At 42.4% G+C, this 22,520-nt stretch overlaps 3 protein-coding genes across 9 annotated transcripts in view; 2 read left to right on the top strand and 1 right to left on the bottom strand.

Annotated features, from left to right (window-relative positions):
- Positions 1 to 12,534, top strand: part of fhod3b (formin homology 2 domain containing 3b) — a 63,437-nt gene extending 50,903 nt beyond the window's left edge. For 3 of the 5 annotated variants that reach the window (XM_049731164.2, XM_068651748.1, XM_049731166.2), the window contains 11 exons: positions 508 to 1,400; positions 1,562 to 1,720; positions 2,297 to 2,479; positions 2,970 to 3,089; positions 3,918 to 4,079; positions 4,607 to 4,797; positions 4,877 to 5,069; positions 10,085 to 10,108; positions 10,490 to 10,676; positions 10,793 to 10,954; positions 11,173 to 12,534. In XM_049731164.2, the coding sequence (XP_049587121.1) occupies positions 508 to 1,400; positions 1,562 to 1,720; positions 2,297 to 2,479; positions 2,970 to 3,089; positions 3,918 to 4,079; positions 4,607 to 4,797; positions 4,877 to 5,069; positions 10,085 to 10,108; positions 10,490 to 10,676; positions 10,793 to 10,954; positions 11,173 to 11,255 (2,357 nt within the window). In that variant the 3' untranslated portion in view covers positions 11,256 to 12,534. Of the gene's footprint in view, positions 1 to 507; positions 1,401 to 1,561; positions 1,721 to 2,296; positions 2,480 to 2,969; positions 3,090 to 3,917; positions 4,080 to 4,606; positions 4,798 to 4,876; positions 5,070 to 6,143; positions 6,795 to 10,084; positions 10,109 to 10,489; positions 10,677 to 10,792; positions 10,955 to 11,172 lie in introns of those variants that run through there. The other 2 variants (XM_049731165.2, XM_049731167.2) reach the window with 2 other exon arrangements.
- A 79-nt stretch (positions 12,535 to 12,613) lies between these two features.
- On the bottom strand, positions 12,614 to 18,232 carry rxrbb (retinoid x receptor, beta b). 2 transcript variants are annotated; one of them, XM_049731306.1, is made up of 12 exons: positions 18,083 to 18,232; positions 17,044 to 17,213; positions 16,780 to 16,933; positions 16,518 to 16,697; positions 16,202 to 16,246; positions 15,741 to 15,901; positions 14,712 to 14,841; positions 14,473 to 14,599; positions 14,362 to 14,403; positions 14,194 to 14,285; positions 13,897 to 14,002; positions 12,614 to 13,807 (listed from the first exon to the last, which is right to left on the bottom strand). In XM_049731306.1, the coding sequence occupies exons 2-12, from the start codon at positions 17,167 to 17,169 to the stop codon at positions 13,660 to 13,662; spliced, it is 1,311 nt and encodes a 436-aa protein (XP_049587263.1). In that variant the 5' UTR covers positions 17,170 to 17,213; positions 18,083 to 18,232; the 3' UTR covers positions 12,614 to 13,659. The 2 variants fall into 2 exon arrangements, with proteins under 2 accessions (XP_049587263.1, XP_049587264.1); XM_049731307.1 differs by lacking the exon at positions 16,202 to 16,246.
- Positions 18,161 to 22,218, top strand: LOC125975562 (macrophage mannose receptor 1). Of its 2 annotated transcripts, XM_049731310.1 has the most exons (7): positions 18,161 to 18,303; positions 19,027 to 19,122; positions 19,535 to 19,894; positions 19,981 to 20,319; positions 20,870 to 20,962; positions 21,044 to 21,139; positions 21,373 to 22,218. In XM_049731310.1, the coding sequence occupies exons 3-7, from the start codon at positions 19,663 to 19,665 to the stop codon at positions 21,735 to 21,737; spliced, it is 1,125 nt and encodes a 374-aa protein (XP_049587267.1). In that variant the 5' UTR covers positions 18,161 to 18,303; positions 19,027 to 19,122; positions 19,535 to 19,662; the 3' UTR covers positions 21,738 to 22,218. The 2 variants fall into 2 exon arrangements, with proteins under 2 accessions (XP_049587267.1, XP_049587266.1); XM_049731309.2 differs by lacking the exons at positions 18,161 to 18,303; positions 19,027 to 19,122 and adding an exon at positions 19,151 to 19,326.
- Positions 22,219 to 22,520: the final 302 nt, after the last annotated feature.

Raw genomic sequence — 22,520 nt, 5'->3', positions numbered from 1 at the left:
GCAGGGATATGCGCTCAAGGACAACCTTTGAGACGGGTCGTTTGTAAAATGAGTTTAAAAAAAAAAAAAGTTTAAAAATAATTGTAAAATGCTTATAGTTAAATGTATATTAGTCTTCATGTAAAATTGTATTTTGATTTTATATGGTATTTGATTATTTACAATAAATTGATTTAATGGCACGATTTAATTCAACAATCAATTTCTTTAGTATTTTAAATTAGATCTAAATAAGAACATAAATAAATAAAAACACAAATTAATTAATTAATTAATTAATAATAAAAAAATTATAAATTGCAGCCCTCAAAAGGGAAAAATGTACTCAAAAGGGAAAAATGTACAAGTCAGTTTTTAATAAACTTATTTTAAGGAGGATAAGCAGCTAAATTAATGCAACAAATCTTACAAAACTCATCATAATGTAAATACTCAGTGATTAAAAGACAGCCTGATGTAGAGCAAGTTAGAGTTTATGTGTTCATTTTGATCTTTTCCTCCCACCAGGCCAGTGGAGCCAGTGCATTGAAGTCTCAGAAGAGAACGACATCCTCAACAACAAGCGCTTCATGCTGGACATGCTCTACGCTCACACATCCAACAAGAAGGATGACAACGGAGGAGGAGAGGCCGAGAAAGAAACGGAATGTAAATGTGAAAAGGACCCAGAGGTGGCTGACCCCTCTGTGGCCAGCTTAGCCAGCCGGATCTCCACACTGGAGGCTCACAGGCAGGCCAATGTGAAGAAAATGGAGGTGGACATTGTAGACAAGCAAAGCACTGTACGGGCCGTGGCTGGAAAATTTGGTGATTTGGTCAAAGGTCTGGCGTCTCTGACTGAAGCGGAGGCGTCAAAGGAGCCGCAGCACGCTCAGACTGACAACTCCGGCGGCATCCCGGCGGCCCAGAAGAAGGAATCGGACCAAATTTGGGACCAGCTCATGGCCGCACCTAGGGAGCTGCGCATCAAGGAAATGGATTTCACCGACTTGCGGGATGAGGATGACTTGGATATTTTAGTTATGGAAAGCGTGATGGAGTCTGGTGATCACGTCCCGCCGCCACCGCCTCCTCCGCTGCGTAGTGCTGTTCTACCGCCGCCCCCTCCCCTTTTTGGGTGCCCCCCGCCTCCTCCCATCCTTGGCAAAATGGTGCTCCCACCTCCCCCCTTCATGCCGCCGCCATCCCCTCAGCTGAATCGGGGCGACCTTCCTCTGTTCCTCAAGAAAAAGAAGACAATTCGACTCTTCTGGAAAGAGGTGCGCCCCATGGAGTGGCAGTGCAAGAGCCATAAGTTCTGTAAAGAATCCCTGTGGTCCAAATTAGAGCCACTTAAACTGGACACATCCAAACTGGAGCAGCTCTTTGAGTCCAAATCCAAGGAGCTGCCTATTACCAAGGTACATTAGATGGATGGATGGATGGATGGATGGACGGACGGACGGACGGACGGACGGACGGACGGACGGACGGACGGACGGACGGACGATTTAGACTTTGTGAAAAATGTATGAACCCTCTGTATGTGGTTTCGATCGCCGACTTGTGCCGTGTCTCATAGAAAGCCGCAGTTGATGGCAAACGGCAAGAAATCATCGTCCTGGATTCCAAACGCAGCAACGCCATAAACATCGGTTTAACCGTCTTACCGCCTCCTCGCACCATCAAGACGGCCATCCTCAACTTTGATGAGTATGCGCTGAACAAAGAAGGCATCGAGGTAAGGATGACAAACCCACGTGAAAATGTGAAGTGTCTGGAGGAATGGCATCAAGTTCAACTGGCTGCAAAATAAGTGCGGTGGACTGATGATGCACCAACGCAACAAAAATTCACAATTGGATCTTTCATAAAAAAAGAATTCATTCACCTAGTGTTGCCTCTCCTTTGTCTTTCTCGTGGCGGGTAATTAATCACTTTGAATATTAAAATGTCCACCAGCACTTGAAAATGATGAGACACCAGTGGAGAACGATGAATTTTGTATCCCTTCAGTATTATGCAATAGAATGATCGCTCTCCAGAAGAAGTTGCTGTTCACCTTTTGCCTTTTGAAATTTTTTTTTTTCCTAAGCCAAATAAAAAGGTTGAAAGTTCACACGTCACACATATTTCTTGGAACTCTGGAAACATCTTAAATAAACAGCGGTGGAAAATGTCAGGATCAATTTGTCTCCTCTGCCGCTCTATGATTTACCTCCAGACAGTGTTATGCAAAAACAAGGCGATGAGGACTTGATAAACGATCCCCCCTGGAACTCTCCGTCCCCCTCTCTGTCATCTCATCTGCTTTCAGAAAATCCTGACCATGATCCCCACGGAGGAAGAGAAGCAGAAGATCCAAGAGGCTCAGCTGCTCAATCCCGAAATTCCCCTGGGCAGCGCTGAGCAGTTTCTCCTCATCCTCTCCTCCATCACCGAGCTGTCGGCCCGCCTGCAGCTGTGGGCCTTCAAGATGGACTATGAGCTTACGGAGAAGGTCAGTGTCTGCGCTTGCTTTGATCACATGCACACGTTTAAATTCATCAATTTGAATTCAGCTTTTATTTCTAGAGCAGTATAACAAAGTATTTTTATTTTATTGAGTCCAGGCACATATTTTGCCTTGAGGAGAATCTACCTGTCACGATATGTTGTTGGCATAGATAGATAACTAAAAATAACATCTGAAACTTTTTCAAACATGGTTGGGACTCACTGGTGAAATGAATACCTCTGAGAAAGTGTCAGTCAAAAGTGAGCATTATTATTTTTGTAAAAGCAGATTTGTTGCTATAGCTCTTCTTTCTAATTAGATTTCACATGTCACATGCATGGCGGAGATATGCTTAGCACAATAGAGAACTTCTGGGTTCAGATCTCGAGCCTTCCTGCGTGGAGTTTGCATGTTCCCCCCGTGCCTACGCTCATGTACTTGTAAAAATGAATTGGGAAATATCAGGCCGATTGATCGCTCTTGTGTTTTGTAGGAAGTTGCGGAGCCCCTGCAGGATCTTAAAGAAGGAATGGACCAATTGGAGAAGAACACAACTCTCCGCTACATTTTGAGCACACTCTTAGCCATCGGCAACTTCCTTAATGGCACTAATGTGAGTAAACGTTAACTGCTCATTGTGATTTTGAACCGTAAAAACATGGAGTGATTGTCAAAAAGGATAAAACAGGTGCCACAACGGAAGAGAGGTTGTTAGAAATGGTCGAGATTCATAATCAGGCACTTCAATGTTTCTTCAGACTATACAAGAGGAAAAGTCTAAGGTGGAGTGCAATGGAAGAATGCCGAAAAATTTCCGTCAATATTTAAAAGACTTTAGTAGGTCCCTTAGGAGAGGATGTTGTCATGAATCAGCTTTTTTAAGTATCTGCACACTTTTATGTTTTTTTTTTTTTTTTTTAATTTGTCAGAGCAATGCTGGACAATGTGTGGGAAAGCTCAATAGACTTTTCTCTGAGAAGAAATAAATATTTGAGCGATTGTGTATTTTTCTGGAAGTTTGGTCGTGTGAGGAGTATATATCTGTTCTTCTATGAATGAGCGACAAACACGCGAGGGGAAAGTACAAGTCATCGACATCAAAAAAGCCAGTGCCCATAAATAACGTCTGGAATTTTTGTTTTTAGTTTGACATTTAAAGTTGGAAAGGGAACAAAGGAGAGAGTGTTTGCGTCTTTCATGCTATGTGCTGGCTTGAGCTCTCCGCTGTGGCCAGCACAGCAATCTGCCGGCCTGGAAGTAGATTGTGGTTCCTGATAATCACAACCTAATGAAGCTACAGATCATCTTGGCACGCTTTGAGAGTCTTTTTGTGTCTTTGCCAGAGAGGAAATGCGCTGCAATTTGGGCCTTTTGATTGCCACCCCGCCCCCGTCCTTCCTTTTCTCCTCTCTTGAGTATACTTGTTTGCTTGCTTGTCCAGGCCAAAGGCTTTGAGCTGAGTTACCTCGAGAAAGTCCCCGAGGTGAAGGACACGGTTCATAAGCAGTCCCTGCTGCACCACACCTGCGCCATCGTGGTGGAGAAGTTTCCGGATAGCTCCGATCTCTACTCGGAGATTGGGGCCATCACCCGGTTGACCAAGGTGGGAACGATTTAACTAGCCACATTAATCGATTAATCAACAACTAACCGATTAAAAAATTAATCACCTCGTATTTCAAGTCAGATATTTTTTAACTGAAGGTCGTCCAAATCTGATTTTAGCTTCTCAAAAGTGATAATTCTGATTCCTCTAGTCCTTCATGAAAAAAAGACTGATTCATCTTTAGTGTTTAATCAAAATAAGACATCTGCAAACATCTGCTTTTACTTTGGAAGAGCATGGCCATCAATCTTGTGTGATAATGCTTAAGTATTGGGTTTTTTCCATCATTAAATAATACCACATAAACAAATAATAATTATAAATAATAATAAACAGTAATTGGGGGTAAAAATCAACACATTTTAACGCAAATACAATTGTATCTAATTACTCGATGGAATAATCGATAGAATAATCGATACTAAAAATATTTGATAGTGACTGAATTCAACATCCAGCTAGCATTCTTATTCTAGGTGGCTGCTTGTTTATTGTTTGTTTTTTTTTGTGTTTTTTTTGGCTAGGTGGACTTTGACCAACTTCAAGACAATCTGACTCAGATGGAGCGAAGGTGCAAAGCATCATGGGATCACCTCAAGGTCATTGCCAAACATGAGATGAAACCGGCGTTGAAGCAAAAAATGTCCGACTTCCTCAAAGACTGCGCGGAGAGGATTATCATTCTGAAAATCGTACACCGGAGGATCATCAACAGGTATGATTTTTTTTTGTAATCCTGTTTACCTCTTGCCACTTTACATGTTTGTTTAATCTTTATCTTTATTTTCCTACAGGTTTCATGCCTTCCTTTTGTTCCTTGGCCATCCATTATACGGCGTCCGTGATGTCAGCATTCATCGCTTCAGTAAGATCCTGAGTGAATTTGCGCTGGAGTACCGCACAACCAGGGAGCGGGTGCTCCAGCAGAAGCAGAAGAGGGCCAACCATCGTGAGAGGAACAAAACCAGAGGGAAATTGATAACAGATGTAAGTGGACAACGGACCAACCATATAATAAAGAAAAAAAATGCTGATGTCATCAAAGACCAGCTCACAGGCCTCCGTCAAATTTCAAATCTGATATGTAGCGAGTCGTTTAACTTACAAGAATAACAATGTCATGGAAGAAATTAAATTTGAAAAATGTCGGTCAGTGCTTCTGACAGTGTTTAGGCCAGCAGACAAAGGCTTTGCTGGTTCTGACCTCCCACCACCGCTACATACATTTGTGATTACATCAGCAAGGTCTTCACATGTGCCATATACATGGATCAATTGATGAATTTGTTGATCCATACTGGTTGTACACAGTGCTCTGCCAAAATGTTTCAGTACGTTTTAGTACGACTAGTAAATTACAAGGTCGCATCGCTTTCCAGCATTACGGCAACCGTGGTCTGGGGGTGTCACTGAATAGCTGTTGTACCCGTGAAGCTATTTCATTTCAAAATAGGCTGCTCTGTTAATGTTTCGAGTAAATTTACGGATCGATATGGAAGAGAAACACAGGTAAGCAGTACCAATGTGTTGGATCGAACTTTAGTCCGTTCTGATCAGTTTATAGGAAATCCTTTGAGAAACGCGATTGTTTACACTTTGCTGAGGCTCATGGGAGTCTGCGAGCTGAGTAGTGATGTGCATTCAAGTTCTTTTAAGTGAACTGAATCTTTAGAATCAGTTCACGCAAAAGATTCGTTCAAACGAATCGTACCCCCCCTCCCCCCACACACACACACACACACACTGATTTTTTATTTTTTATTTTTTTTTAACTTCAATAACACACACAACTAAGCAATACACCAGACAAAAAACAATCAAGTTAACACACGGTAATGTCGACAACGGCAACGCACACATTTTTCTCTATATTAAGACATCCCGTGGGAACAACATATACGTCAAACAATACAACAACACTCCACACACACACACAAAAAAAATAAAATAATAATAATTGGCTCGGTTATTCACACATTTCTTTCTATAATACAACACCTACACCGGTGTTGGCTCGTGAGTGAACGATGGGTTCAAAAGAACGAATGTTCTTTTTTTCAGAATAATATGACTTCAACCAGTAGGTGTCGGTAACGCCCATTGAAGCTGGTGCCACCTCGCCGTAAAACAAAACGAAGAAGAAAATGACGTAACTTCCCGTTCACAAACGAGTCGTGTATTGCATTTACCGTTCACCAACGAACGAATCTGTGTGAACGAATGAGTGAGTGAGTGATTCGCATTTCCAATTCATCGCGAGAACGGATCAGTGAGGGAACGAATTGTGACTTCACCGTTCGCGAACGAGTCAATGGGTCAACTGCCTTCCTTCCTTACCTCCCGTGCATCAACGGATCAGTCAGTAAATGTGTTGCGTCGTCTCCCTCCTGGCGTCAACTATGTAAGACAGAATGTCGATTTACGATTTGCCAAGGAAAGAAAGAACCACTCACTGAAACAGCACTTCTTTTATGCGCGTTTTCTCCAAGCTAACGGCTAACTTTCTTGCATGAAGGGATGCGCCGTTATGCAACAACGGGGAGATTATGCTTCTCTTTGGGTAATCTTGATTTTATAACACTTAAAATAACGTGTATGCATATATACGCCTAAATATTGTTATCCAATATATCTACTGCAATTTCACATTGGATTGCTGGTTTGAAATTTTCTTTTATTATTATTTTTATTAAACATTTATGTTAAAACTTGTCTGGTGTTTTATGCCTTGTTTTTATATTCACCAATTAAAACATAAAAATCTGACATTTAGTCAACTGCTTTATATGACAATACGTGTAGGTACACCTCATGGACACCTCAATAGGTACACTACACGAGGTAAAAAATAAATAAATAAATTAAAAAAGGGTTACGCCTGGGATCGAACCAAGCTCTTACCCAGCAAGAGCGCGTGTCGTTACCCAGTCGGCCACTTCGACATAGCAGTACACGAGTGTCTGCATTGTTTTGTACTAGTGATGTGCATTCCAGTGAACTGAATCTTTAGAATCGGTTGACTCAAAATATTTGTTCAAAAGAATCGTTCGCTACACTTTCTTGTTTATTCTTTTTTTTTTTTTTTTACCTCGTGTAGTGTACCTATTGTAGTGTCCATGAGGTGTACCTAATCACAGGCCACTTCAATAGGGAAAAAGCTTAAGTGAAAGTGAAAAGTGCCACACCCGCCCTCACCCCCACTTTCTGATTGGCTGTTTGATCTGTGACGTCACTTGGACACTCCATTAGGTACACCGCCATCCTCGGGGGTCCTCTGGGCCGCGTTCCAATATGTTTTCCAAGTGACCCTCGTTAAGCGCACCTGCGTGAAAACTTTTAGCCACTTTCACGTTCAAAAGGAGCTAAAACTTTTCACGCACCTGCACTTAACGAGGGAATGACACGGACACTCCATTAGGTACACCGCCATTTTCAAGTGTACCTAATAACAGGCCACTTTATTAGGGAAATATCATGGTCAAAGGTCACAGTTGTCAAGCACTAGTCCTCGGGGCCGCGTTCCAACATGTTTTCCAAGTAACCCTCGTTAAGCACACCTGCGTGAAAAGTTTTAGCCACTTTCACGTTCAAAAGGAGCTAAAACTTTTCACGCACCTGCACTTAACGAGGGAATCACACAGACACTCCATTAGGTACACCGCCATTTTCAAGTGTACCTAATAACAGGCCACTTTATTAGGGAAATATCATGGTCAAAGGTCACAGTTGTCAAGCTCTAGTCCTCGGGGCCGCGTTCCAACATGTTTTCCAAGTGACCCTCGTTAAGCGCACCTGCGTGAAAAGTTTTAGCCACTTTCACGTTCAAAAGGAGCTAAAACTTTTCACGCACCTGCACTTAACGAGGGAATCACACAGACACTCCATTAGGTACACCGCCATTTTCAAGTGTACCTAATAACAGGCCACTTTATTAGGGAAATATCATGGTCAAAGGTCACAGTTGTCAAGCTCTAGTCCTCGGGGCCGCGTTCCAACATGTTTTCCAAGTGACGCTCGTTAGCGCACCTGCGTGAAAAGTTTTAGCCACTTTTACGTTCAAAAGGAGCTAAAACTTTTCACGCACCTGCACTTAACGAGGGAATCACACAGACACTCCATTAGGTACACCGCCATTTTCAAGTGTACCTAATAACAGGCCACTTTATTAGGGAAATATCATGGTCAAAGGTCACAGTTGTCAAGCTCTAGTCCTCGGGGCCGCGTTCCAACATGTTTTCCAAGTGACGCTCGTTAGCGCACCTGCGTGAAAAGTTTTAGCCACTTTCACGTTCAAAAGGAGCTAAAACTTTTCACGCACCTGCACTTAACGAGGGAATCACACAGACACTCCATTAGGTACACCGCCATTTTCAAGTGTACCTAATAACAGGCCACTTTATTAGGGAAATATCATGGTCAAAGGTCACAGTTGTCAAGCTCTAGTCCTCGGGGCCGCGTTCCAACATATTTTCCAAGTGACCTCGTTAACAAAATGAAATAAAGTGTAGCGAACGATTCGGTGAACGATTCTTTTGAACAAATATTTTGAGTCAACCGATTCTAAAGATTCAGTTCACTAACTGGAATGCACATCACTAGTACAAAACAGTGCATACGACCATGGGTTACCATGTCGAAGTAGCAGACTGGGTAATGACATGGGCTCTTGCTCGGGAAGAGCTTGGTTCGATCCCTGGTGTGAGAAATATACATACATATTCTTTTATTGAGCAGTTAACCCTTTATTTGTTTTTTGTTTTTTTTTTTTTACCTCGTGTAGTGTACCTATTGAAGTGTCCATGAGGTGTACCTACACATATTGTCATATAAAGCAGTTAACCAAATGATTTTTATGTTTTAATTGGCGAATATAAAAACAAGAAATAAAACACCAGACAAGTTATAACAAATTTTTATTAAAAGAAAAATAAAAGTAAATTTCTGCTTATTAAAAATAATAAAAGTAATTTCAAACCAGCAATCCAATGTGAATTTGCAGTAGATATATTGGATAACAATATTTAGGCGTATATATGCATACACGTTATTTTAAGTGTTATAAAATCAAGATTACCCAAAGAGAAGCATAATCTCCCCGTTGTTGCATAACGGCGCATCCCTTCATGCAAGAAAGTTAGCCGTTAGCTTGGAGAAAACGCGCATAAAAGAAGTGCTGTTTCAGTGAGTGGTTCTTTCTTTCCTTGGCAAATCGTAAATCGACATTCTGGTTTACATAGTTGACGCCAGGAGGGAGACGACGCAACACGTTTACTGACTGATCCGTTGATGCACGGGAGGGAAGGAAGGAAGGCAGTTGACCCATTCCATTGACTCGTTCGCGAACGGGAAAGTCACAATTCGTTCCCTCACTGATCCGTTCTCGCGATGAACTGGAAATGCGAATCACTCACTCACTCATTCGTTCACTCACAGATTCGTTCGTTGGTGAACGGGAAATGCAATACACGACTCGTTCGTGAACGGGAAGTTACGTCATTTTCTTCTTCGTTTTGTTTTACGGCGAGGTGGCACCAGCTTCAATGGGCTTTACCGACACCTACTGGTTGAAGTCATATGAACTGAAGAAATTTTATGTCAAAATAGGCTGCTCTGTTAATGTTTCGAGTAAATTTTCGGATCGATATGGAAGGGAAACATTGGTAAGCAGTACCAATGCGTTAGATCGGAATAACAAGTCTGTGTACATTCATGCTGTTCAAGCAGTAAGAGCCGCATCCACAAGAGCTGCTTTCCTAAAATAAAAATGATCACTTTTAACAGTCAGGAACACAAGAGAGATAATTGTATTGTATGTTGTATGTTCTTCTATTGCTGTAAGCCAAAGGAGATCAAAATATCACTTTTATCTCCATGTAGAGGTGAAGTCTCAGAAGACTCTAGCTGTTTTGTATTCCAAATATCAGATTAGTTACATAAGCAATGTTATCATTGGAAGTTCCCGCATGACATTTTACCACATCCTCCCTCTCTCGTGTTTGTAGAGCGACGACGAAGGTGACAGTGAGGTAGGGGCCCTGCTGCCTGCTACGGGCCGCATGAGAAATATTTTTGCTGTGACTAACATACAAGACTTGAACTTGAGGTTGCATGGCAATGATGGGACCACAAACCTACAATATGAATGGAAATGGAACCACGATCGACCAATTTTCTAGGGGACTAAAATAGATAGATACATAGATTAATTGTAGCCACTGCCATCTAGCAAAAGAGTTTGTCTTATCTTTTTCTGCAAAAGAATTATTTGGAATGACTGCTGTGAACCGTGACTAAACAAATGTCAAGCCTGAAAAGTGCTGTGTCATAATGGATGAGAACATGTTTGACCAGAGAATAGCAGTGATTTGTTGATTCTCACCTTGGCCTGTACCCCCTATTTCCTGCAGAGCGGTAAATTCGGCGGCGCTCAGCCCGACACGCCCGAGAGCCAGCCTCATGGCATCCAGTACGCCGAGGACGCCGCCGAGCATGAGAACATGAAGGCCGTGCTGAAGGGCAGCGTGCAGAGTGGAGACAGCGAGATCTCCACGGTGCCGGGCCTTCGCACTCGTACACGGGTCGGCAGCACCAAAGGTGACTAATTGCAATTTCATTTTTTATTTTGTCGCCAGTCACAAAACAGAACATAAATCCCACCGGGGAAAAAAAATCAATGTTGTTATCATCTGCTCCAACTTTTGTATTTTCAGCTCAAGTGCCGTCGTGGTGCATCGCCAACGATGACACCATCAACTGCACAGATGACACGGCCGACGAGATCATGGAGCGGATCGTACGCTCGGCCACTCAGGGGCCGGGTCAGAGGACGCAACCTCGTGAGAGGCGGCGCTCCAGAGTCAATCGCAAATCACGTGAGTCATTGTTGAACCGAAATAAAAATTTAGCAACCGACAGTTCCTAAAGTTAAATACAACTGAACTTCACATAGGCAGTGCTTCTTTCGTGCACCACTAGAGGGAGCATTCATACTATTAGTGCTACATGTGCTACATTGACATCACCTCAATAAATGTGAATAAAACAAGTTTGATTCTCCATTTATGTCCACTTTGTGTTGTGCTTTGTGAAGTGAGGAGGACACTGAAGAGCGGTTTGACATCCGAGGAGGCCAACGTCCTGGGCTTGTCCGATGGTCCTGACATGCAGGTGTGAACAGGATTGGAGGACGCACGTTCAACGCCTCGCTCCCGTGCCAACATGGATGACTCATTTGCGCCTGCGTGAGAAGACCAGGCTGAGCGCCGCATTGAGACCACTGAGCTTGACTTCTGCACTCCTCCAGCGCTTGATATCTTCGAACACCTTAAAGCACCTCTGTGTGTTTGAGATCTCTGGTGGTTCGAGTGAGAGAAATCCAAAGATGTCACCTGCGTGTGTACAATTACTACTGTGCTACTAACGCCTTGCGCTCCAGAAGGTGACCCACCGGCCATCAATTAATGTGAAACACTTGACGAAAAGATGAACACATTAGAACCCAATTCAATCAAGCAGGTTGAGGAACAAAATAGGTAAGTTGCTCAGCAGCATGTGGCGCGCATGTTGTCCCAGCTGTACATTTCAGTGCCTTTCTTGAGACACTTATTTATTAAGGGAGAGATTTTCAGGGACATCCTAATCAAATGAGGACCGAGCACGAGCCGCGGTGATTTTTAAACGGTGTTCGGATCGACTCATAATGAAGCTAGTGTATTTATTATGACAACTCTCTCCCGTCGCCTTACATGTCTGTTGACGTGAAAGTGAAAAGTATGGGGGAAAAAAAAAAAAAAAGACATCTCCCTTCGACTGGCAGCATTAGAGATTCTGTTACAGGCACTCCTCTCTTTAAAATGAATGTGAAAATCATCACTTAATGTTTCTTAACATCTACGTCAAAGTGATGTGAAAAGGGAAAGTATTTTTGAATTAACTAAAGTAGGCCGGTTTATCTAACCCGCTATAATCTTCGAAGCATTTTTCCTCCCAACATTTACAAGTCCCAGTTTGCTATTTAGAATGGGAGCATAGCCATTGAAAGCAAACACCAGCAGTAGATTTCCGTGAACTCTGTTCAGCACCTTAGATTTCAAGTGTAGCATCTACCTTCCTTCCTTATGGCAAAAGGGTCTTTTTTTTAAAAAGTAAAAAAAAAAAAAAAAAGCATACACGTGTAAAGTTAAGATATAGGCCCAGTGATGTAAAATGTCTTTTTGCTCCATTTGTAGAATAGTGTATTATAGAGTAAAAGCAGTATTATAAATGTAATTTAAAAGTTTGAAAGCGTTCATTCTGCAAGTTACAGTTTGAAATGAACGCTGGTTCTGTGCTCTGGACACTTGACTGCTTTGATATCATTGCACTAAACTGCTACACACACACACAAGCAAGGCTTCACATGCAGCCAGGAACAAACTGTCAATATTTACAATTAAAATGCTTGTGAAAAGTTTTCCGGCTATCCGAGTCTTGTTTTAAAGACAGACGTCCAACAAGGAGTCTTGTTTTAAAGACAGACGTCCAACAAGGAGTCACAAACTGAAGTCATGTTTATTTTTAGTTCACACAATCCATGCGTCAAGGAGCACATGGAGGTCAAGTTGATCAATGACTTGAGGTGCTCGGGACCTAATGTGACAATTTTGCTTTGAATAAACTGCAGAGACAGTACAATGGACAGGGCAGCTACCTAGCAAGGAAAGAAGGATGGAAGGAAATACAATGGAGCATAAAATGATTTCAAAAGAAAAAAAAAGCTGAAACATTGTCAGCAAATCCAGTGCAACCCAACACATGTTCTGCTATCTGAAAACAGAGAAAATAATAAAAACAAGGGTACGGGTTAAAAATGATATAATTTGCATCTCCTGATCATAATTGAAATTAACACACATTTTCCCTGAACATTTACTTTTGCACAGTACCTCAGAATTGTATAAATTACAAAATGGAATATTCCCTTTCCATCAGACATGATTTACTTGGTAAAACCCCTGAATGAGTGAAAGGCAGAAAGCACTTGAACATTTTATATTGCTACATTTATTTAAAATAAAAAAACAAAGCTCATGTTTGCATATCCTCTTAGGTGTGGGGGTTCTCAAACCAATAAAATCGCATTTTCTCAGCAATAGCACCAAATATGACATGGCTCCAACGGTCAGCTGGCAGCTTTTAGAAAGTCAAGTGATTGGCCTCAGAAAAGGGCAAAGTCGTAAACAAGTCTAAATGGAGGGCAGACATTTTTGTCTCTGCTAAGATTTCATCTTGTGGAATAGATCCAGGTGGACTAGAAAGGATTAAAAAGAAGACTAGGTCTTCCACACATGCTCCCGTTTAAAAATAGATCCACTTAAGCAGTGTGTACAAAGCTCATATAAAATGGTATATAGCCTGTGGGGGGAAGGGGGGGGGTACTTCTTTCGACATGCAGCACCAGCCTGCCTGTTTGGTCTAAAAAGAGCAAAATGTGTGCAGCACTAAAACAAAAATGGACAGGAAGTGGAACCCAGATAGCAGTGAGACAAGCGGACAAATGTTTCCAAGTTAAAGTGCCACTCCAGTCTGCACGCTCCTTCTAGGCCAGCTGATGAGGAGCTTCAAGCATCTCCATGAGGAAAGTGTCAATGGGCGTGTCGCCGATCAGCTTGAAGAAGAACAGGTGCTCCAAGCACTTCAGGCCGATGGAGCGCAGCGCGGGCAGGCGAAGGAGCAGCTTGGCGAACCTGGCACACGACGCGCGCCTGTCAAGCGCCTGCTCCCGCTTTGTCTTGGAACGGGTCCAAAGAAGAAGAAAAACGGGAAGCCCACATACCTGCCCTGCTGCTCAGGGTACTTGTGTTTGCAGTAGGCCTCCAGCGAGGCGTAGACCTTCTCCCGGAGCAGCTCCACCTCCCCCGTGTTGGACAGACCTTTAGCATCTGCAGCAAAACAACACATTCAACTCTGAGGAGTTCTCTCATTGTGAGTGGAAATGCAGCATGCTAGGTGGTTTAACGGTGTTTCTTCTAGACTTGAGATAAGTCGTTTGTCGGCAGTTAGACATTTGTCCAAGTGGCGTCACCAAATTCTGCAGGCAGAATTGGTAACAAGATGCCATTAGCGGGCTCACCAGGATTGAAGAGGACGATGGCGCGAAGGCAGCCCAGCTCCGTCTTGTCCATTTGCATATCTCTCATCTTGTTGACAAGCTCGGTGAGAACCCTGACGGACGACAACAAGGCTTTCAAAATACAGTCAAGTTTTGTTAAAAAAAATTAAAACCAAAATGTCATGTTACCTGTCAAATATGGCACCAACCTCCGCACTTTGCACACTCTCCCTGTGTTCAAACAAGCACGATTACAATGAGGACTTTTGTGCAAATTGACACAAGTCTAAGTAGCCAAACCTGTCAAAGATGGCTCCAACCCCTGCGCTGTGAGCACCATCGCGCTGCAGCTCTGAGGTGAGCAGGACGCCGTCCTTCAGGGCAATGGAGCGGTGGGAGAAGGAGGCAATGAGGAGCTCGTTCCAACCTGGCAACACCGGTGTTAGGGTTACATCATTGCCTCATACACATTAAGAATACATTAACCAGCCTCTGGATTTTTATTTATCTCGATTTAAAGTGTGTAAGAGATGAGGCACCTGCACGCAGTAGGATGACCTGGTCATCAAGGGGCAGCTCACAAAAGTGAGGGATTCTCTTGGCCCATTCCACCAGGGCGAAAAGCTGCTTGTCGGCGGTCTGGCAGATGTTGGTGACCGCGTCATGGGGCTGAAACACACACTGCTGCGTCACCTTGGGCACTTTGGAAGTTTCACATGCAAACAACAAAACCGTCAAAATCTGGTTCACACTCATCGGTGGCCTTTAGCAAAGAAACAACGCTCACGTGGCCTACACTTGAACCAGAGTTGTTGAACTTCTCGAAGCTCGGAAAAAGAATTTACACTATTTTGAAATGAGGATGTAACATTGAAATGAGGATGTTGCACAAAATGTGAAAAAAGTGAAGCGCTGTGAATACTTTCCGGATGCGCTCTAGGCTAGTTAAAAAAAACACCCGTGCAATAATAAAGGTTTAATGAAGGACTAAATGATTTCAAATATAATCAATCTTGATAAAGTTAGACTAGAGTCACAGAACAGATTGCGGGGTTGATAGTAGCCTGCAACTGCTGTTCATGCGCCATTGAATTCAACATGCGCACCACTGAACACCAGTTTAGCTTTACACTGGCAAAGAGCCAAAGCAGAGCTACACGTCTTTCTCCAAAGCTCCATGTGACATAAGGTCGCTGGCTTCCTGCCATTAAAAGGGCGGTTGAATGTTCATAGCAGGCCTCCAATGAATGACGTAATACCCCCCCCCCCCCCAGCTCTGGACAGACAAAGGCTTGCTGCTCGTCTGGCACCAATTAATAGGGTGCTCCAAGTGGGGTGCTTGTGCAGCAGACGAAATATCAATCAACTGGTGGTAAACTTTGGCTTGAGTTTCAAAATTGCTGTGCACCAGATGAGTATGCTTACGTCATCAACACTGTTTATATGTCAACATAAAATAGTGGTGGGGTTTTTTGTTTGCTTTGCTCAGGCTCTTTCCATAAAAAAATACAAATAAAATGATGTCATTTTTCTGAATTGTGCAACAAAAGGTGGTTGCAAATACTCACAGAGTTGCCCGCAGAGCCTCCGTCAGAGTGGAGCTCAGTCTTCAGCTCCACCGCAGTCTCCGCCTCCAAAATCTTCTCCACTGGCATCTCCTCATTAATGCCCATGCTGAACTCCAGCTCGCCTTCCCGCTCACGGTTCCTCTGGCGCTCTTCCTGAACCGCTGCATCACACAAGGCAGGAAAGAGTGCTCAGTATTAAGACAAAACCTATTTGAAATATTTTCACTTGGTTAGTTAGTTACTAGTTTTGTTTGAAAATTTAATTGAGCCAGGAATGAACTTTTTTTTTTTTCTTTAACATTTTAGTGAAAGTCATCCAGCATTGACTTGGCACTTGTATTTGGTAAAATGGGGAAAGCAGCCGCAAGGTTCATTATGAAAATGCTTTACGCGTTGGAGAAAACATTAAATCGAAGACACATTACAATACAAATAGCAGCTAGAAAATATCAATGCCATACTCATCCAACCCTCATCTTTTCCATCTTCTTTCATCCACCTTACCACTATTGAAAGATGGAGAAAGGGGAGAGTTGGGAAAATAAAGGGGAAAACAGAGGTTAGATATTTAAACCCAACCTGATGCATTTGGTCTCTACTACATTTCTAGACTATTTTAAGCCCTACTACCGCGAAACTAAAGAGTGATGAAGCAGTGTAGGGCACCTTGCATCATGGTGCTTTCCCCCTTCTTTTGCTGCTTGGTTATTTTGTGCTTTTGTTTGTTTGGTTTTTGTTACTTTAAGAGACGCGTTTTGCAGTTCGAAATCTGCATACCTTCCCTCTTCATGCCCATGGCCAGGCACTTCTGGTAACGGCAGTACTGGCAGCGGTTGCGCTGGCGTTTGTCCACCAGGCACTCCTTGTTGTCCCTGCACGTGTAGCTCAAGTCTTTGCGGACCGTCCTCTTGAAAAAACCTTTGCAGCCCTCGCAGCTGTAGACGCCATAGTGCTTTCCTAGTGCACAAGAACCAGAGGCATGATGAGAGAAACTCAAGCAAATATTCTTGCCTTTCAAATGGAACGGTCATTCACTCACCAGATGAACGGTCTCCACAAATGACGCACAGGCGCTTCTGAGACAACATGATTCCCGGACTGTGCGCGGACATGGGCCTTAAGCCGAACGGAGGCTTGACGTCCTCAGAGTTGCTGATTGAATGCATCCCTGACATGGCGCCGGAAGCTGAGAGCTGGACACAATCACAGAGACAATTAACATGTGGTGTAATGGGGGTGTGATAAAGCACTGCCCAAAATACTTCCAGGCTAAAATAGCAGAGCGTTTTTAATGTCAGTTCACCTGACTGTGGCTGATGGGTCCAAATCCCAAAGAGGGCGAGACCATTGGAGAGTTGATAGCAAACGGAGAACCAATGACATTGGTGGGGCTGTTAGGTGCCGAGCTGTTAGGTTGCTGGGAAGACATTGCTCTTGCAACACAGGATGGAGTCCCGCCAGATGGATATCAGTCTGAGAATGACAATTAGATATGTGCAGTTATTAGTACTGCATCATTTTTATGACCACTTGCGTGATGAGTTCTAACACAGGAGCTGTGTCAAACATTCTGCCTTTACAAAGTTATGGCTATCTTGCATCATCATCTTTAAAGAACATTTTATTCTAAGAGTCTAATGTTTTTGTTATGTCAGTTGCATTAGGGTCATGCAGATTAGGAACAGCTCTCAATGTGACAATTCTAAGCTTTTAAATGTAGTATATGTTATATGTTCGTGGATATGATATGATCATGAAGGTAACCGGGGTACATAAATTAACAGCGTTTGTGAGTGATCTCAAACTCGTAATGTTGGGAGTTGGCAATGTTACAGTTAAGGATTGTTACCACGTTTGCTGGAGAAACGCTGCTCGCCAACAAACACATTAACGTTGCCCGGCGTTCGCCCATTCAAATGCTAACCGTGAAATTAAACTAAAATCATATAAAACGTCTCTCAATGCACATAATACAAAATCGTCCGTCTTTGATTAAATCATCATGAAGTTAAGAGTATGAACAGTCTATCGATTGGACGCACAAGCCTTTAGCTAGTAACATTAGCCGGCTAACATTAGCAACAAACCTGGTTCGGATTGTAAGTGCCTCAAATTAATTAAAATCTATCCGTCTAATACAAACCTCCGCACGAAAAGCTCGGTTGTCTATAAGAACCGCTTAGATTCGGTGTCTGCGTCGTAACTTAATCCACTTAGCGAAGCTTCGCAACGATTAAGGCTAACAGCTAGCGTGGCCACCATTAGCTTAGCGCTAACTTACATGGTGGGGCGAGTGAGATAATGGCAACGAACGAGTTCGCTCGCAGGTCCGGGAAACTCACCAAACACAAAATCGAAGCATTGTTGGATAGCTCGACTCTGTGTCTTGATCGAGCTTCCCGGGGAGAGCCAACAGACAGCAAGGCCGCCGCTCAAAGACAGTTGCCTTCAACTTGACGCTGCTGTTGTTTACTGGCCATGATGGCTCAGTGCCAGCTCCACTCGAGCCAAAATGTCTCCTGGGACCACCCAGTAGCGTGGTCACGTGACAGCGGCGCACAAGGTGAGCGCTGGTGGTAGGCGGGGTCCTTGGTCTGTATTAATTAGGCCAGAGGTCCCCAACTTTTTTTGCGCCTCGAAACCGGTTACGTGTCAGAAATATTTTTGCGGTCTTTATATAAATAAATAATACATTTATATGAATAAATATTACATCTATAATAAATATATAAATACGATGAAATAAAATGATACGACTGGCATAAAAACAACTATAAACGACATCATTGTTTTTATTAATTATTTATGTATTTATTTATTAGTAATTATTTGTTTATTATTTATTACATTTTATTAATAAAACTCACCATTATGTTGAATTAGTGGGAGCACTGAGCTTGTTTCTCAGAAACATCTAGGCGTAAACGGATACAATGACACCCGAAGTAGTTAAGGTTTGTCTTTTAATCAAAAAACCTTTGATTGCACTATTTTACAATTTATTGCCCCATGTGAAAACGTGGTTCTTTACAGAATGACAGGCATGAGCTTCCAATTGGGAGGCATAGCTGCTTATCCAGAGTGTCACAAGGCAAGCTCAAGCATGAGGGTTAAAACAAAAATAGCTAAAAAAAATAAATAAAATAATAGAAGTCGACACTTGAGTCAAATCAATAGTATCAGCGAGAACTCATTGATTTTATAATCATTGAATAATCATTCACAGTGTCACCACATGACCTCTTTGTGCTTCTAATGCTCAACAATTTTATGAATTTGTCATCAGATTCCTGGTGACTGCGTGTAAACGTCAACAATGCGGTAGAGACATTGTGTACTAGCATGCAGTTCTGAAGAGTGACAAACAAGAAAAACTGCTTTGGTAAGAGACATTCCTGAAGAGGAGTCTCTCAACAGGACAAGTGGAATTCTTAGTGCTTTAGTGGGTGCCACAGTTGCTGCTACTGCCTCCTCTTCATAACTTAATTAACTGTACGGGAGCCATTACATATAAATGTATATTGTAGTTTTTCTTTATGAAAACATATCATAATGAAATGGACCAGAACCCTTCTGCTAATTTCAGGTTTGTAACTTGAGGGTCTTTTAATAGCACATTTACAAATGCAAAGAATAATGAAATTTAGTTGTAGTTTTTATGCACGCAATATCCAAGACATACAACATGATGATTCTAGTAGTTGTGTAAAGACTAATATTTTATGTTAGGGGTTCCCTGCAATTTTTTTTTTTTTGCATTTCTCTAACCTAACAAATAAGCTGTCACTCCACAGAATTCTGCTCTATCATACTGGCGTTTTCCAATTTCCACTACATTGCGCTTAAGAAGACCCATGAAGAAGCAAAGGACTACTGTAGACGGACACACACTGACCTTGCCACTATCAACAACGTAACAGATATGAGCGATCTGATTGCCTCTGTTCCAAATGACACCATCAGAGCGTGGATAGGACTGGAGCTGGGAGATGTATCGAGGTGGCATTGGGCTTGGCCTAACCAAAAAGTAGATTTCTTTAATTGGAAGGTGGGAAATCCACAAGGATTGGCTCAACATTCATGTGCAGCTATGGATTCACAGGGAGAATGGTTTGAAAGTGAGTGTGAAACCAAGAGGAGCTTTGTTTGTCACAGTAAGTACAAACTGAGAACTGTATAATCTGAAAATTGCAGTCATTCTTTGACCAATGTCACAAATCACGCTTTCCAAAAATCTCAGGCAACAGGGATGCTCCAAGCGACTACATTTTTGTTGCCAACACGAAATCATGGAGGGATGCCCAAAAGCACTGCAGGGATTTATCTTTGGATCTGGTCAGTGTAAGCTCAGCAGAAGAAAACAAGGAAGTCCGGAACGTCTCCACAGCTCAAAACTTATGGATCGGCCTCTTTCGAGATTCCTGGAGGTGGTCCGACGGGAGCGAGTCATCGTTCCGCTACTGGAAACGACAGCAACCAAACAATCGTGATCAAGATTGTGTTGCTGCTGTATTCAAAGATGGCGGACAGTGGAATGATCTGAAATGTAGCAGTCAACACACCTTTGTCTGCCAAGGCCGTAAGTTGACACGTCTATTAAACTATACTTAATATCATTCAACCCTATTGTAAAATTCTAAAAGCTATAGTAATTGGTGAGGAAATTGAGACACGATGGATAAATTAAGCTCCTCCCCTCAGTTCATCATAGTTTCTTGGTCCCAAGACTTTCCCACATGGCACCAAAGTAATACTTTTATCTTAGACTTGGATTGAGAACATCAAAAGGACAGGTTCTCCAAAATATCAGCAAATTGGCAAATTCGCAAAATCTGAACCACAAATATTCAAGGCCGCTCTGTGTACTTTTTGTTTGTTGGTGTGCTGTGAGATTTTTCTAACATCAATATGTGCCTTGGCCCATGAAAGGTTGGCAGATGTAAACCCTTGAAAATGGCAGCCATGCGCACTGCTGTCAAGTGTTTAGTCAGTCAAAACATTTATGGTGCCAAAGAGCAACTTTGTTTGTACTACTCACTACAAGAAAAAATGCTTTTGGCCATAAATCTCTTTAGAATGTATATTGGAGTCGCATTTGCCATTGCTCTATTGTGTATCTTTTGGCACAGCCAGGAAAGTTCCAACAACAACACCTTCGACCAACTCAGAAGTGGTTCCATTTAATTCCACAGCAGCTACTTCTACCCAACAATCAAATACAGGTACAATATGTGTCATACTTGCAATGAGCACAATGTAGTACAACTGCAAACAAACCTGTAACAAAAACATTTCTACGCCAGACGATGCTTCTGGATTTACGACGCAGGTGGGGACATTGAACGCAACACAGTCATCCACTGTAACACCCTCTGGGAGTAGTCCTCCTTCGACTTCAGGTATACTTGGTATTTAATTTAGTTTTAATTTTAAAGTGAAAGTCAAGTAAAAAGGCAAAAGTCTAATCAAGGTATAGTAGTTGTTATGAAGTATGCTGCCTTCCAGTGGAAAGGAGAAGTATGGCAGCTCTGAAAACTTGGTTTAAAAGGCATATTAGCTATTCTACACAAATTTACAAGATGAAGAAAACATGTAGTTGATAACCTTTTGCCCTTTTCCTCTCTTCTCACAGAAAACCTAATATTAATTCGTGAAAACATGACTTGGATGGACGCCTTGAGTTACTGCAGAGAGCACTACATGGACCTCGTCTACATCACCGGGCAAAGCACTCAGGATCAAGTGGCGCAGATGGCACAGAATGCCACATCATCCCACATTTGGCTCGGCCTGCGCTACACTTGCACCTTTGACCTTTGGTTTTGGAGCGGTTCGGCCTCTGACTGTTACCAGAACTGGGCTCCTGGACAAGGTCCACCAGAGCGTGCTCATGAATGTGGAATAACTGGTGCCATGTTGACCACAGGGAGGCAGCAATGGGTGGGCTTGCCTGAGACACAGCAACTGAACTTCATCTGCCAGGACTGTCCTGGATAAGAAAGATTTTTAAATTTGCCTCCAATTTTGTTGAGTTTTCGTCACAGGTTTCATCTCGCTGCCATTCGCTTGTTCCACTAGAGCGGCGCATTAGTGTGAGAGGATACTCGAGGTCTGCCTCCTCCATTGTTTAACGTGAATGTCATTAAATATGAAAACACTGCGGCAAGCCGGCCGACACATTCATGAGCAGAGAGAGTGACATGAGAACATTGATCCGCTGCTTTCACCCAGGGGTTAATATTTGCATGTTGACCCCGACTGCTTGTGCTCAAGATGCTTTTTTTAGGACCACCATGGATCCGATGCAGACGGCCTGCTGCCCCTCAGTGACCTTGTCCACAGTGCTGAGGTCTACGGCGATCAGCCATAACCGTGGGAATTGTTCACAATATTCTTAACTGCCTTGCTGATCATTTAATAGTGAAAAAAAAGAAAAAATATTATCTACAAAATAGAATAAAATAAATACAAAACGTAAGTTTATAGCTACATCTGAACTGTTTCTTCATTTTATTTCCTGATTTGGTTAGGGATATCATTTTATTTTATCTATCTATCATCTATCAATGCGTTCATCCATTCATTCATTCATTCATCGGTTCGTCATCCATCCATAAGATAAAAAAATAATGCTATATACGTATAATGGAAATAATAAAAACAAATGAAATAAAAAATAATTAAAATAAATTAATAAATCTTTAACATAAATAGAATTTCTTAGTTTCTATTATTCCCGTTTGCCATGAAGTGAATTAAATACATAATACCGTCTGTACT

The sequence above is a fragment of the Syngnathus scovelli genome, chromosome 9 (assembly GCF_024217435.2).
Source record: "Syngnathus scovelli strain Florida chromosome 9, RoL_Ssco_1.2, whole genome shotgun sequence".
In the NCBI taxonomy this organism is placed as follows: Eukaryota; Metazoa; Chordata; class Actinopteri; order Syngnathiformes; family Syngnathidae; genus Syngnathus; species Syngnathus scovelli.
The sequence above is the reverse complement of the archived record's forward strand: the minus strand, read 5'-3'. Positions and strand labels throughout refer to the sequence as shown.